Raw genomic sequence first — 15,141 nt, 5'->3', positions numbered from 1 at the left:
GTGTGTGTAAATCACTCGGGTCTTCTCAATGCAGATTCTGACTCTGGGTCTGCGGTGGAGCCCAAGACCCTGTGTTTGTAATAAGCCCCAGATAATGCTGATGCTGCTGAGTCTGAGGAACACACTTTGAGTAGCAACAGACAACAGGATCTGTGAACATACCTTTGAATCAAGCTTTTAACTCTTAGCAAGTTTCTCGAGAATCAGAATGGATGAGAAATGTTGCAGTAAATGCAATACGAGACTGCTCGGCACTCTAACTTGTCAGGAAGAAGGAAGGGGGTGGGCTGCCCGGGGCAACACCATGCCGCAGAACAGAACACCAGAACCACAGGGGAATGCTGAACACCTCAGGTTGGCTCAGGCGGTCTCTGGCACCCCTGCTTCACTCCCCAAGAATGACCGCTGTTACCCTTTGCTGTGTGTCCCTTTTTACTAGTAGGCCCGTTATAATCATTTACGAAAGGCTACATAGCAGAGTTGGAAATGAAAACTAAAACCTTTTGGCTTAGTGAGATGAGGCTGGACACGAGCCTATACTGACAATTTTTAGAGCAGGCAGCTGGCAGTGGTCCTCTTGTGCACTTGGACTGTGCAAACAGGTGTGCTGCTGGGACGCTGAGAGGGGGTCACATATTTTGCTTCCCTAAGTCTTACTTAAGCTCTACTGTTCTTTACAAAATGAGATTCACAATTTAAACAAACTGAGCTTCACGTTTTCCCCAGCACTTAGAAAAGCCATACGTACACTTCCGGAATTCTGGAAAAGCTCACTCTGCAGCAGCTGCACGGCGGACGGCCGCTGGGACGCGTTCCTCCTGGTTAGCTGCTGGATGCACTTGGCCTGGACGGGACACCTCTGACTGAGGGACTCGGGTATCTGACCACTTCTCAAACCTGTGAGAACCTGTGCTCGCTCCATTTCCGTTCCAAATGGCTGGAAGAGCTCCAGCAGGATCACACCCAAGCTGTACATGTCGGACTGCGAGAAGCGGGAAGGGCCACGGAGTGAATACAAAGTGAGCATCGTGTCTGCACCGCCCTCTCCACACCGCCCTCTGCAGCACGAGTGTCTCTAAGGAAGGACGTTTGCAGTCTACCATGAAGGACCATGGCCGCCGGCTCCTCTCTCACAGGCAGTTACCTGCCAGCCAGACCGACTGCCCTGAGAGCAGGTGACAGCTACTGTCACAAAGCTTTAATGCCAAAAAGAGGCTGATGGCACAAAGGACTGCTAGCCAAGTGAGGGACAGGGATGATCCCATCACCACAGCAGTCTCTACCATACACCTGGCTCCGCCCCTCCTTGAAAGCCCAGGCCTGGCGCAGCCGGACAGAGATGTGAGCTCCCTCGAGCTGGGGCCAGCCTCAGCGGGGTCACACATGTCCCAGAGGCTCCTCCAATCTCAGCCCTGCTTCACTCACAGGTAAGAAGTCTTGGTAAAGGTTAATAAACTCTGCATAAAATCTGCTGCTCTCCCTGAAAATGGGTTTTTCTTGGGAAGGCCCTGATCAGACAGGATTTTAGGTGCAGCCATGGTTCTGTTCTGGCGGCTCTTGCCCAGTCACTAAAAAGCTGAATGATTCCTCAAAAAGAAAATGTACTAAGCTTTGATACTGAGTAAAGGATTTACTTAACAGTCCTTCCAGGAGCAATGTGGATGAAAGGGACTCGGGTGACACGTAGCCTTTATTTAAGCCTGAAAACGGAGGAAACAGGCCTCTGAATTCTCCCCTCCTGCGGTAAAGGCTGACATTCTAAAGGGAAGCTCATTTCAAAGACAATTTGCTATACCCACGTTTAGAAATAGTAAAGGAGCCTAGAAAGCAATGCATTGAAATTTAGCTGCAAAGTGAGGCTTCCTGTTTTGGCCCTTGGGGCTACAGATAACCTATAGAACTCTTATCTCCAAAAGCACAACCCGCTGCATTTACTGTCCTTTTTGTCACTTAAGACTGCAGAAGAAATCCAGTAAAAGGTAAGAAGCAGGAAACACTACCTTGGCATCATACTCAGATCCTTCCAACTGTTCGGGTGACGCGTACAGACAAGTACCCACTCTGGAAGTATGTGTTGGTGTTCCTAGAATTTGAAAAGCTACATGTTAAACACTGCAGTGTGAACCCAGGAAGGAAAAGACTCGGTAGGGCGCTGGAGCTCCCAAGGGAACAACGGCACGTTCTGTCTTTACTTCACCTTTGCTAGTAAATCTTCCTAATTCTCTTCAAATGTTGACATGGTATTTTTTCTTTTTTTTTTTAATCCTCACCCGAGGACATTTTTTATTCTGATAGAGTGGGAGGGAGGGAGAAAGAGAGAAACATCGACGTGAAAGGGACACATCGAGTGGTTGCCACCCGCACGACCCAACCAGGGCCGGGGACAAACTGCAACCGAGGTACGTGCTCTAAGTGGGAACCAAACCCGGGTCTCTCTGGACGGCAGGCCGATGCTCTAACCGCTGAGCCAAACTGGCCAGGGCGACATGTTATTTTTTTATGCAATGAACAAAACAACCACCCAAAACTTACTCTTCCCATTCCTGCTGGTCCAGTCTGTGTTCTGTATGATGTCCGTGCAGGCCAGACCAAAGTCTCCTATTTTCACTTGCTGATCAGGGCCATGAAGAAAAATATTTCTGGGCTATAAACAAATAGAACAAGTCAACTCCTTGGTGGTCTAAAAACAAATAGTAAAAATGTGTGGATGTTATAGAGTTTTCAAATCAGGAGCAAGTGGCCCTCGAAAATTAAAAACCAGAGCAGTGGTTCTCAAACTTGGCAGCACATTAGACTCACTGGAGAGCTTTAAAAAAATCTGTGCCCCTGTCACTCCTCACACCAATCAGACCGAAATCCCTGAGGGCGGCCCCAGGTCAACACTGCAAGTCTGAGAACCACTGCCAGGCGTGCTTGCACACACGTGCTCCTCAGCCCGAACCAGACGCCAGGATCGCCCGAGGGGCTTTGAAAAATGACTGTCCTCTCCAACACATCAAAGACTGCCATTTTTTAAAAACAGAAACATTTTTTTTAAAAGATCCCAGAAAATTCTGTTAGCCAGGGCTGGGAACGACTAGGTCACATTCTAAAGGTAAATACTCAGTTCTATTTAAGCAACCACCACAGACCCGCAGTATCCCCAGAGAAACTACTCCTGTGCCAGTGAGATACTGCACCTGTGCTAGGAGAGAGGGGACTTCCACTAAATCCAGACATCGAGGTTAAAAGCTGGGTTTTCTCATTTTAAATGTAGTTATTTTAATGTATAAATTTCTGTTTTAGCATTGTTTGACTTTATCTACAGCTGGATGGAAAGAGAAAACAGAAAGAATCCTCATGTAAGATGATCATTTGGATGTTTCTGTGACCAAGTAGAAAGTCCTAAAAACTGCTTGTATTTGACACCATATGATATAGGAACAACATCTGAAGCAGTGTGGCTCTGATAACAAAAATGAATCGTGTTCACGGCTACGGTTCTAGAACGGTTCTAGAACTGAACTGAAGAATCATAAAGATGCGGAAACTGACCGATTCCATAACGAGTTTCCCTGACCTCTTAAGTCCTCAATCTTAAGTGTTTCTCATGGGAAACATAGTCAAGAGAGGCAGTAGGGAGCTGGTCACGGACGGGGAAGAGGGCTCATGTGGCGCGCTCCACGCCAAACTCTACGAGGCCATCATGAGAGAAGACTGCACTGCCATCCAGGCACTCCTTCGAAGCCACCCCGTCAATCAGCCCCTGACCGTTCTGGCCACCTCCACCAGCTGCAGATTAGTGCTGACCCAGGTACCCTCTTTTCTGCTCTGTCACTTTTAGACAAAAGATTTGTGATGTTGTGGAAGGAATACCACCGAGTTCTTGTGAACTCATCGGGCCTCCTAGCTGTCCTCACCAAACCCAAGAGTGGACAGCCACACTCCATGTCCCGAGCATCGTTGCACTGCCCTTCCAGTTATCGCGCTGATGTGGGAAAAGGAGAGAGCTCACGTGGCTGGAGGAACATTAATGTCATCCCTCCAACATCCCAATGGTCATGTCTGTGACAGAATTTTTTCTCATTTTTACATTTGCTTTTTCATTTTCTAAATTTTTATACAATAATGATTACCTTTACAATTTATTTTTTTCAAAAAGTGAACCTATCGCCCTGGCCGGTTTGGCTCAGTGGTTAGAGTGTTGGCCTGCAGTCCAGAGAGACCCGGGTTCGGTTCCCGCTAAGGGCGCGTACCTCAGTTGCAGTTTGTCCCTGACCCTGGTTGGTCGTGCAGGTGGCAACCACTCAATGTGTCACTTTCTCGTCGATGTTTCTCTCTCTCTCTCTCTCTCTCTCTCTCTCTCTCTCTCTCCCTCCCTCCCACTCTATCTGAACAAAAAATGGAAAAGTGTCCTCGGGTGAGGATAAAAAAATAAAGTGACCCTGTCCTTCATCCCGCCCTCTTACCTTGCAGCCACACTGTAAAGCCACTACTTTAAGATATATATATTTTTTTTCTTTTATTGATTTTAGAGAGAGAGGAAGGGAGAGAGAGATAGTAATATTGATGAGCGAGAACATCAACTGGCTGCCTTCTGCTCGTTCCCACTGGGGATTGGCCCACAACCTGGGCATGTGCCCTGACCAGGAATCAAACTGGCGACCTCGGTGCATGGGTTGATGCTCAACCACTGAGCCATACCGGCCAAGCTCAAAATATAATTTTAAGAACTGGCAAAAACAGCTCTGCTAATCACAGACAGAACATTTGCAGCTTGTCTCTGAAATCCTGGAAGTGCAGGTTGTACTACTATGACTTTGGCAAAACCTTACAAAGCATAAACCTACCTGTCAATCATCCTGTGGGTTAATTTAGGGCCTAAGTGGTTTAATAGCAATTGCCATTAAATTTTCACTACGAGCTCCTTTCAAGTATCAACTTTCAAAGCTCTGAGTGAGTTATTTTGTTGCCTTGGCAAATTTGCCTTTATTTAACACACAGATTTTATAATATGAAATTCACTGGCTTTGGGTCATTTAAAACAGGCCCAAGAAAAGGAGAATGCCAATGCACATACCAGAAAACCACTGAGCCGAGATATACAAACTCCCGACCCCCTCTGGAATAGCACGCTAACACCGTACGATTCCTACATGGCTACTTGTAATACTCGGGTTTTCTCTGAAGCAGACGCAGTCCATCATCCCCATTCACCTGGCTGCTGAATACCGCAAGGCTCAAAGTTTGCACTGTTTGTTAGAACATGGCGCTGACCCAGAAGTAAGGTGAGTAACTCAAAAGGTGGCCATTTCAATATAAGGATGCATGTGATTTGGATGTTAGTTTTCTGTCACGTCTACACTCATCCACTCTTCAGGTGTTGTGGACCAGAAATTTTCTCTCTTGTTTTTTTAAATGAGGCATAATACTTTTTTTAAAAGTTTTGTTTTTTAAATTGATTTTAGAGAGAGGAAGGGGGAGAGAGAAATAGAAACTTAGATTAAAGAGACATCAACATCGATCACTGCCTCCTGCAAGCCCCCTGCTGGGAATCAGCCCCGAAAACCAGGCATGTGCCCAGACTGGGAATCGAACCAGGACCTCTCAGTGCATGGGTGGCTGCTCAACCACTGAGCCACACCGGCTGGGCTGAATGAACCAATTTCTTTCTTTCTTTTTTTTTTTTTAATCCTCACCCGAGGACATTTTTCCATTTTTTGTTCAGGTAGAGTGGGAGGGAGAGAGAGGAACAGAGAGAGAGAGAGAGAAACATCGATGTGAAAGGAACACATCGAGTGGCTGCCACCCGCACGACCAACCAGGGCCGGGGACAAACTGCAACCGAGGTACGCGCCCCTAGCGGGAACCAAACCCGGGTCTCTCAGAACCGCAGGCCGATGCTCTAACCGCTGAGCCAAACGGGCCAGGGCTGAATGAACCAATTTCTTTACTGATTACGTGAGATACTCTGAAAAAGGGGGGGGGGGGGATGCAAGGACACAAATCAGTCAGCCCACTTAAAGCTCATACTGAGTACTAAGCACTCAGCAATGGTGTTGTAGAAAATGCATTAAGTCCTGCTCACAGCTCTTAGGGAATTTAAAAACTTGTTAGATATGAAAAATAAAATGTAAAGAGGCAATGGAATTTTTTCTTAGTTACCCTCCACCAGATGGTATGCTTCACGAAAGAAAAGTTTCTCTTGCTCACCAATATATCTTCAGTGCTTAAACCAATGCCTGACACTTAGTAAGTGCCCAATAAATACCATCTGAATAAAGGGGAGAATTACACGGTAGAAAGGTAAACCCCATGTCCTGACCACACTTCGGGAGAGTCCCCCCTGACCTGACCTTGCTCTCACCCTCCTCCAAACACCTCCCCGCAGCCTGGCAGGTCTCTTGCAGTCTTCGGAGAACTGGATGGACCACCACAAACTCACCCATGCTCCTCCGGGGCTCCTCACACACCCTTTCCTGCCACAGGCCATCCATGGGTCAGGCTTTCTAGAACTCGGCCCACTGTACACCCCCCTAGTCTTTCAGACATGGTTAATGCCATCCCCATAGTCTGTGAGGCCTGTACAGGGCCTGCCTGCTTTTCACCACCGCACTTGCCCGGGGCCTCACACCAAAAAAATACGTGTGAACTGAAAATCCTCTTCTCATTTCACCAAGCAGCCAGATGTTCATAATAATCCTTCCCCTTTTACTGTAAAAACAAGGGTGTTTTTTAGGCACTCCTGAGAGATTTCAGGAAAAATGTAGATGAGGGCCAGGTTGTTAAGACACGCACTGCACCTGGGTGGAAGCAGGGACTGAAGACGGACCGCAGAGCGACGGTGGGTCTCCAGATTCAACCCTGTCATGTGATCCGCCTGCACACACAGGGAAAGCGACAGGCACAGGAGCAGAGGCAGAGCCCGGGCCCATAGGAGGCTGCACCTCTGCAGCACACCTCTGTGGTAACGCCAGATCAACTCCGTCCACCAGTCTACTGAACGGCTGCTAACTCAGCTCAGCACTATGAGAGGAGCAGCGGTACAAACAATAAGACAGCCTTGAAGAGGCCACAGCCCTCGCAGGAGTAACAAAGTGAAACACGCTGTTATAGAAAGCTGGGCCCGCCCTGGCCAGTTTGGTTCAGCGGTTAGAGCGTCGGCCTGTGGTCCGGAGAGACCCGGGTTCGGTTCCCGCTAAGGGCACGTACCTCGGTTGCAGTTTGTCCCCGGCCCTGGATGGTCGTGCAGGTGGCAGCCACTCGATGTGTCCCTTCACGTCGATGTTTCTCTCTCTCTCTCTCTCCCTTCCTCTCTCTCCCTCCCGCTCTATCTGTACAAAAAATGGAAAAATATCCTCTGGTGAGGATAAAAAAAAAAAAAAAAAAAAAAAAAGCTGGGCCCTCCATGTGCTGATGCATACCACCCTGTCCCCCAAAACGCTGATACCCTGAGAAATTAAACAGCAATGCAGATTTTCAAAGACTTTTTGAACTAATTAAGGGGGGGATTACTTTAAATAAATGTCGCCTTTATCATTAATTCTTCGCATAGCGCCATTCCCATTGTGAATTAGGTGTAACGAGCGCTCACTACCTCTTCCAGGGACACACGAGGCCTCACCACACTCCACCTGATGCTGCTGTACTGGCCGATCACCTCTACCGTGCAGACAAAGCCGGGGAACAGAATCCAAAGGCTCCTCACAGACATTCAGAATAACGCCGTGACGTGCCTCCGCATTCTGTGTGAGCACGGAGCTCAAGTGAACGCTCAGGTGAACAACGGATACAAGCACTCGGCCCTCCACCTGGCCATAAGATGCGGGACCTATCCAGTCCTCTCCATTTTAGCCCAAAACGGTGCTCAGGTCAATGCTATTAATGAATGCAGCATGACGCCCCTTCACATGGCTGCAGATATACTGAATAAGGAGATGATAGAGACGCTCATTGCCTGTGGCGCACATGTCAACTGCGCTATCCCTTCCACGGGGAACACAGCCCTTAAGTTGGCAGTTTGCACCGCGTCCAGCAAAGCCGGCCGAGTGCTGGCAGCAGGGCTGGGCTGCATCCGTCTGCTGCTGACTCACGGAGCCGAAGTCAATGCCCAGGACCACAAGGGCCAAACAGCTATCCACGAGGCATGTTTTGCAGGCAGAGAGGCAGTAATCAACCTCTTGCTTGAATTTGAAGCCAACATTAACATCCTAACAAGAAACGGGGAATCTCCCATACACATGTACCTCCAGCGGAGTTCCAATATAAGAGACACGGCACTTCTTGCCAAGTTGCTTTACCTCTCTTACCCTTTGAGACTGACCAATAATCAAGGAATTCTACCTGCAGGACTCATGCTACCAGAATTCCACCTCTTAAGGGAATCCCTAATAAAATTGTCTCAAAACCCGTTATCCCTAGAGGATATCTGTAAAAGAAACATCATAAATATTTATGGTGAGAAGTACAAACAACATGTGAAGCACCTTCTCCCAGAGAAAATATGGAATTCTGTATATGGGTATTATGACCTGACTTGTCTCTTGAAATAAGACCTCAATGTCACGGTGCCACAGGATTTCAGCAACTCCGATCACATTTTCTGGCTAGACACATACCCGGAAGATACTTAAACCATTGCCTTATCCATCCTGAATGTACGAACTACTGGTTCTTAAACTTCTTCAAAAAATAAAACTGATTTGCGCATTACCTTTTTGTTCCTAAATATTCTCTTTTTGACTAATCCTCACCTGAGGACATTTTCCCATTTATTTATTTAGAGTGGAAAGGAGGGAAGGAAGGAGGGAGGGAGAAACATCGATATTAGAAAAGCACATCAATTGGTTGCCTCCCATGCAACCGACCAGGGCTGGGGTTCAAACCTGCAACTCAAGTACATACCCTTGACTGGGAATCGAACCCATGACCCTTTGGTGTGAGAGCCAGCGCTCTAACTGCTAAGCCAAAAAGGCCAGGGCCCTAAATATTCTTTTTTTCTTTTTAATTTTTTCCTCCTTATTGATTTTTAGAGAGAGGAAGGGAGAGAAAGAGAAAGAAACATCAATGAGAGAGAACAATCAACTGGCCACCTCCTGCATGCCCCCCACTGGGGATTTGGCCCACAACCTGGGCATATGCCCCGACCAGGAATTGAACCGGCAACTCTTGGTGCATGGGTCAATGCTCAACCACTGAGCCACACTGGCCAGGCCCTAAATATTCTTTTAAATGCATTTTCCACGATTTAATATTTGCCCAAAAGGTAAGCAAGTAAATTTAAAAATCTCAGCCAAAGAAGTAAATATATTTTTTCTCTTTCTTGGTAGTATTTTGTGGATGAAAACTGGAATGGCCACTCGAGAGTTTGAAAACAGCAGAACAAATTTTCCTATGTTAAATTTCCTTAAAGATAGATAATTATAGGAACAGATTTTTACTTCTAAGGTTGAACTAACAGATGAATATTTCTGTTAGCATTAAATACAGCATCATCAATTATCATAGGTCTCAGAACACACTACCTGAAAAAGTGAGAATATTCAAATGCCCAAAATGTACTGCATTTAAATTCAATCTAAATTCTTCATGTTCTGGATCTATAAAATTATGACTTACATGAAAGAAATGACACTCTTCTAGGTAAATGAACTAGAGTACCTAATTCCCTTTAATTCAATGAACCAACACCAAGTCACCCCTATAAGAAGTTTTCAATGACTTCATCTTCTCTACTTACCTTCAAGTCTCTGTGCACAATCCCCATGTTATGTATGTAAAATACACCTTCCACCAATTCTTGAAAAATTTTTGTTGCAACACTGGCCATAACATAAGGACCTGAAGTTAATTAAAAAAAAAAAAAAGTTTTATTTCTCTAATTTTTTCTGATTAACATCTAAATGTTAAATGATAACTGCAGTTCTAAATACATTAACATCTGATACCTATACAACATTCAGATTTTCAACAAAGTCAACACTCCAAATATGGTTCCAAACTAGGAATTACCAAGGAAGGCTCCTCAGCTACTAGATGCCATCGCAAACTACCACCCAACCATTGACGGGCTCTGTCACCAGAAAGAGACCCCTCATTTCACTCAGACTATGTGGTAATTACTCAGTAAACAATTCCCAGGCACCAGGTATCTAGATTAAATCATGTTTAAGTCCCCTTCAACCCCTGACATCCTGGAGTTTAATGCCAATAAATCTGGTATCCTGGCCCACTGGGGATTGAAGATCCGATTACAAACAATAGAGCAAGAAGAAAAATAAATTATGTTAGCCCAGGGGGTGAGCTTCGTCATCCAGAAGTTTGGAATGCACATTTCCCAAAAATGACTGACAAATGAAGTATATGGGTAAAAAGTAAATGAATGAATTAATCTGTTAATGCAATGACAGAGTATATGAATTTAGAGGGTAAAGAGGTTTATTAACACTAAAACAAATAAAAATTAATAATTTGGCCTGAAGTTTTCCAGCCAAGTAAGTTTAGTAATCTAGTAAAAATTTACCAGCTCTTCTGCATTCAGTCATTTTATTTTATTTTTTTTCCTTTATTGATATTAGAGAGACAGGAAGGGAGAGGGAGAGAGAAATGGAAACATCGATGAGAGAGAACATTGACTGGCCGCCTCCTGCATGCCCCCCACTGGGGATCGGGGCCATAACCTGGGCATGTGCCCTGACCAGGAATCGAATCGGTGACCTCTTGGTGCTTGGGTCAATGCTCAACCAGTGAGCCACCCTGGCCAGGCTGTATTCAGTCATTTTATTTTATTTATTTATTTTTCTCCTCACCCGAGGACATTTTTGCATTTACCTTCAGATAGAGCAGGTGGGAGAGAGGGAGGAAGAGAGAGAGAGAAACATCAGTGTGAGAGAGACACATCAACTGGTTGTCACCCACACGACCCCAAATGGGGCCGGGAACAAACTGCAACTGAGGTACATGCCCTTAGCAGGAACCGAACCCGGGACTCTGGTCTGCAGGCCGATGTTCTAACCACTGAGCCAAACCGGCCAGGGCAGTCATTTTAAATCATCAACCTATTGTTGACCTTCAAGCACAAGAATACTGCATGCCCCTTTCTCCACCCTGAATGAGCCCACTTTGTTATCAACAGCTCACACCTACTAAACTCTCCTTTATACTACCTAGCATATAATTTAGGGACATGTGTGTGCACACATGTGTGTGTAAAAGCAGTGGTTCCACTACAAGCACCTCTACACTGAAGTGCCCAACCTCCTGCCTGGGTACAAATGCAAGGAGGGCTTCTCAATATATGCATCTGTCACCATGAAAGCACCAATACTGATCCAAGCCAGTTTATTCAGATCTCCAGTTTTCCTCTGTCTCCTTTTCTGTTCCAGGGTTCTAACCAGGACACCACGCTATATCTAGTTGTCATGTTTCCTGAGACTCCTCTCGTCTGTGACAGGTTCTCACACTTTTCCTGTTTATGATGACCTTGACAGTTTTGAGAACTGGTCAGGTATTTGTAGAATGTCCCTCAACTGGGATCTGACGGTTTTCTCATGATTAGACTAGGTTTATAGGTTTTGGGGAGAAAGACCAGAGATACAGTGTCTGCTCATTGCTTCTTATCAAGAGCACATACTATCAACATGATGGGCTCAATCTTCAGTCGGAGTGCATAAATGAAGCAACTGATCAATGTTTCTCTCTCACGCCAATGTTTCTCTCTCTCTCCCTTCCTCTTTCTCTAAAATCAATAAAAACATACCCTTAGGTGAGGATTAAATGCATATACATACACACACCCCTTATAGTATATCTAGAGAATATATAACTGCAGGAGAGGGACAGAGATCTGGAGCTTTAGGGAGACAAACTCTTGACCACATGCCTTCCTATAAAGGTTTCCTTTTTTTTAGGGAAGGGGAGAGAAAGAAACATCAATGTGAGAGAGATACATTGACTGGTTACCTCCCACACAACCTAGACCAGGGCCAGGGATCAACCTGCAACCCCCTTGACTGGGAATCAAACTGGAGACCCTTAGGACCAAGGGCCGACACTCTAACCACTGAGCCAAACCAGCCAGGGCTAAACGTTTCTTTAAAGGTTTCTTTGTGCAACAATACCACATTTTCAGGTTAAAAAAATAAAACAAGTATTTAAATTTTTTCCTTAAAAAACTTTCAGAGACCTTTTCTACCCAAAATCATTTACTTAAATTCTAGTGCATTACTGCTTAAATATCAACAAAGTATGTATCTATTACAGAGAAAATTAACTTCCAATTATTTGTTTTTGAAAAATGTTGAAATAAGCATAACTGTTTCTTTTTTTTTTCAATGTAAAGTACCTAGCTGCAGAGGGAGGCATTCCTCCTGTGTCTCTTCCCCAGTCCCACACCTGCAGAGCTGCACAGTACTTACAGGCTGACTCGTCCACACACTCCCGACCCCGCCTGTTCCTCTCCACGATCCAGTCCCACAGCGACAGCTCGCACAGCTGCATCTGGATGTGCAGCATCAGGTGGTACTGCACCTAGGGGGCGACACAACGCTGGTCCCATCTGCATCGCTTAACACATTCACTAAGCCAATACTCACTTGCCTACTCAGGGCCAAGCACTCGCCTAAGTGATGAGGACAGAGGTGATAGACACAGGCTTGCCCAAGATGCTCAAAGTCTAGTGGAGGATATGAAGAAGGAAATCAATACTTAAAACTGTGTGTCATAATCCAAGTGGGCAGGGGTAGTCCTGCTGGAGTTAGGCAGGTGTCAAAAGGCAGAAGCTCTCGAACGTGACACTGAGGCACTGAAACTGTCTGGTCTGCTCCCTACATAAACAGTTTTGAAAGCTAAGATGAAGCTCTGTGTATACCCCAAAGTATATACACACTTTGGCTGGCTTCACATTGTACATAACTAATAACTTGTCCAAGGGAAAGGTAAACAAAAATGCAGCCCAATGATTTAGGGACTAGAAAAATTTTCCAAACCTATACAGAGAAATAAAGCTGTTTTGATTAAAAATCCCTCAAACTCAGATGCTCTGCATTCAGGTGAGCCTGTTGAGTTTCATGTTTCATAAAAAACCATGTGCACATGGCCACATAGTCCCAGACAGCAAGAGTTAATTCTGCGTGTGTGTAGTTTTGTAATCCAATATGACCGATAATGTGCAGAAACTCTTGATATTCAAATTCTTTTTTTGTTGTTGTTCTAATTTTTTTTCTTTATTGACTTGAGAGGGAAGAAGGGAGGAGAGAGAGAGAAAGATCAATGAGAGAGAATAATAACTGGCCGCCTCCTGCATGCCCCCAGCGGGATCAGGCCCACAACCTGGACATGTGCCCTGACCAGGAATCAAACTGGCAATCTCTTGGTACATGGGTTTATGCTCAACCACTGAGCCACACCAGCCGGGCTTCAAGTTCTTTTAATACTAATACTTGATACTGACAAGAGTGGGCGGGAGTCTCACCAGCATATCAGTATAACCCTCAACAGGAGTCTCCTGAAAATTGACCTGGTAATCCTACCCCGACTCTCTTAAAGCCATGTTCCAAATAGAGAAAGTCTTTCTGCATAAACATATATATGCTAACATACATAGGAAGTAGAGTGTGCTCAATGCTTCCCACTCCAGGGTACACACATGAGAATATCTAGAGGAGGGAATGACCCAGAAAAGGACGAGTTAACTGAGGGTGGGAAGACCAAATCCAGGGGAAACGAGAGAGGAGGCTGAACACAGGGCAGCAGGGCTAGGGCAGAGAAAGGGAGGAGCGCCAGGTGCAGGTCGGCTGGAGAAGAGGGGAGTCCATATCTAATCGTAGTCCTTTATACAATTATTATAGGTAAAAAGGAAATCTACCTCTGTCTGTCCCACGAACTTGAAGTTTTCTTCAGAAGATTCCTCGGTAGACGTGAAATTCCCCTCTAAGTCTGAATTAAGCCTCAGCGGCAGCTGCTTCTCAGCAATCGACATGGAAGACAACTCAGCCAAGCCATTTTCTTGGAGCTCAATGGATGATTCAAACTCACTGGCATCTCTTGGGACTAAATTGGTGGTGTAGTTCACCAACTTGTTATTCTGATGTTCAACGCCAGACTCTCCTAAGGATTTTTCTTTTTCTGAGGTGTACTCGGCGAAGATAATGGATGAGCTGTTACTTTCATCATTTTTAACATCATATTGATCACTGGAGGGGGAAAAAAAAACTAGTAAAGACAATAATCAATGTAAAAAAAGATCAAGAGTAAATTAACTATTCCTTCAGGTCTATATGAGTCTTCCTGATGAACCCCTGGGGTAAAAAATGGCATCAAACCTACCTAGCAATTGCCCTGGCCAGTTTGGCCCAGCGATTGGAGTGTTGGCCTGTGGACCCTCTAGAGAGTCCCGGGTTCGGTTTCTGCTGGGGGCATATACCAAAATTAACTATAAAATCTACCTAGCAGCCACATTTATTTAAAATACTGACAGGAGCCCTGGCCACTTCGGCTCAGCCATTAGAGCATCAGCCCTTGGACCAAAGAGTCTCGAGTTTGATTCCCGGTCAAGGGCATATGCCTCGGTTGCGAGTTTCATCTCTGGCCCTGGTTGGGCAGGAGGCAACCAGTCAATATTCCTCTCTCACATCAGTGTTTCTCTTTCTCTCTCCCTATCTTAAAGAAAAAGAAAAAAAAAAATCTATGGAAAAATATCTAGTGAGGATTAAAAAAATAAAATACTGCCCTGGCTAGTTTGGTTCAGCGGTTGGAGCATCGGCCTGCGGACCAGAGAGTCCTGGGTTTGGTTCCCGCTAGGGGCACGTACCAAAAAATAAAATAAAATTTAAAAAAATAAAAAAAATAAAATAAAATAATATAAAATATAAAATAAAAAATAAAATAAAATAATAAAATAAAATAGTGACTGGAAATACCTAAGAGGAGGAAATAACAACAATTTGTAATGAAAATAAGCAAAAAGAAAACTCTAAAACACTCCTGAACTCCTAACAGCAAAAGACAAAGGCAACCCAATGCAGGTGGCAGGTTCTATCTAACCTGCAAAGGCCACACCAGTCCACATACCTGTCATCCTCCTGGGCAGAGATCACGTTCAGAGATGGCAACTGAACAGAAATTCTATCTGCTAAACAAAAGCAAAAACAAATCTTCAAGCAG

General features: G+C 45.1%; 2 protein-coding genes across 3 annotated transcripts in view; one reads left to right on the top strand and one right to left on the bottom strand.

The window, feature by feature from the left end:
* The window catches only part of EIF2AK1 (eukaryotic translation initiation factor 2 alpha kinase 1), a 29,847-nt gene that overhangs the window by 2,601 nt on the left and 12,105 nt on the right, over nucleotides 1–15,141 (bottom strand). Inside the window, exons 8-14 of one of the 2 annotated variants that reach the window (XM_036282055.1) lie at nucleotides 15,049–15,109; nucleotides 13,844–14,171; nucleotides 12,396–12,507; nucleotides 9,719–9,819; nucleotides 2,533–2,644; nucleotides 2,001–2,083; nucleotides 749–982 (exon numbers count right to left, since the gene is read on the bottom strand). In XM_036282055.1, the coding sequence (XP_036137948.1) occupies nucleotides 749–982; nucleotides 2,001–2,083; nucleotides 2,533–2,644; nucleotides 9,719–9,819; nucleotides 12,396–12,507; nucleotides 13,844–14,171; nucleotides 15,049–15,109 (1,031 nt within the window). The remainder of the gene's footprint in view (nucleotides 1–748; nucleotides 983–2,000; nucleotides 2,084–2,532; nucleotides 2,645–9,718; nucleotides 9,820–12,395; nucleotides 12,508–13,843; nucleotides 14,172–15,048; nucleotides 15,110–15,141) is intronic. The other variant, XM_036282056.1, reaches the window with a different exon arrangement.
* Nucleotides 3,590–8,681, top strand: ANKRD61 (ankyrin repeat domain 61). The gene is made up of 3 exons (XM_036282057.1): nucleotides 3,590–3,793; nucleotides 5,170–5,267; nucleotides 7,586–8,681. The coding sequence occupies exons 1-3, from the start codon at nucleotides 3,590–3,592 to the stop codon at nucleotides 8,529–8,531; spliced, it is 1,248 nt and encodes a 415-aa protein (XP_036137950.1). The 3' UTR covers nucleotides 8,532–8,681.

This window comes from Molossus molossus, unplaced genomic scaffold, assembly GCF_014108415.1.
Source record: "Molossus molossus isolate mMolMol1 unplaced genomic scaffold, mMolMol1.p scaffold_m16_p_4, whole genome shotgun sequence".
NCBI classification, from domain to species: Eukaryota; Metazoa; Chordata; class Mammalia; order Chiroptera; family Molossidae; genus Molossus; species Molossus molossus.
Note: the sequence above shows the minus strand (reverse complement) of the source record. Positions and strands in the feature narration are given on the sequence as shown.

Coding starts and splice junctions, on each gene's coding strand:
- ANKRD61 (XM_036282057.1), top strand. CDS start 3,590: ATGGGAAACATAGTCAAGAGAGGCAGTAGGGAGCTGGTCACGGACGGG. Junction 3,794..5,169: donor GCAGATTAGTGCTGACCCAG/GTACCCTCTTTT, acceptor TTTTCTCTGAAG/CAGACGCAGTCCATCATCCC. Junction 5,268..7,585: donor GGCGCTGACCCAGAAGTAAG/GTGAGTAACTCA, acceptor TACCTCTTCCAG/GGACACACGAGGCCTCACCA.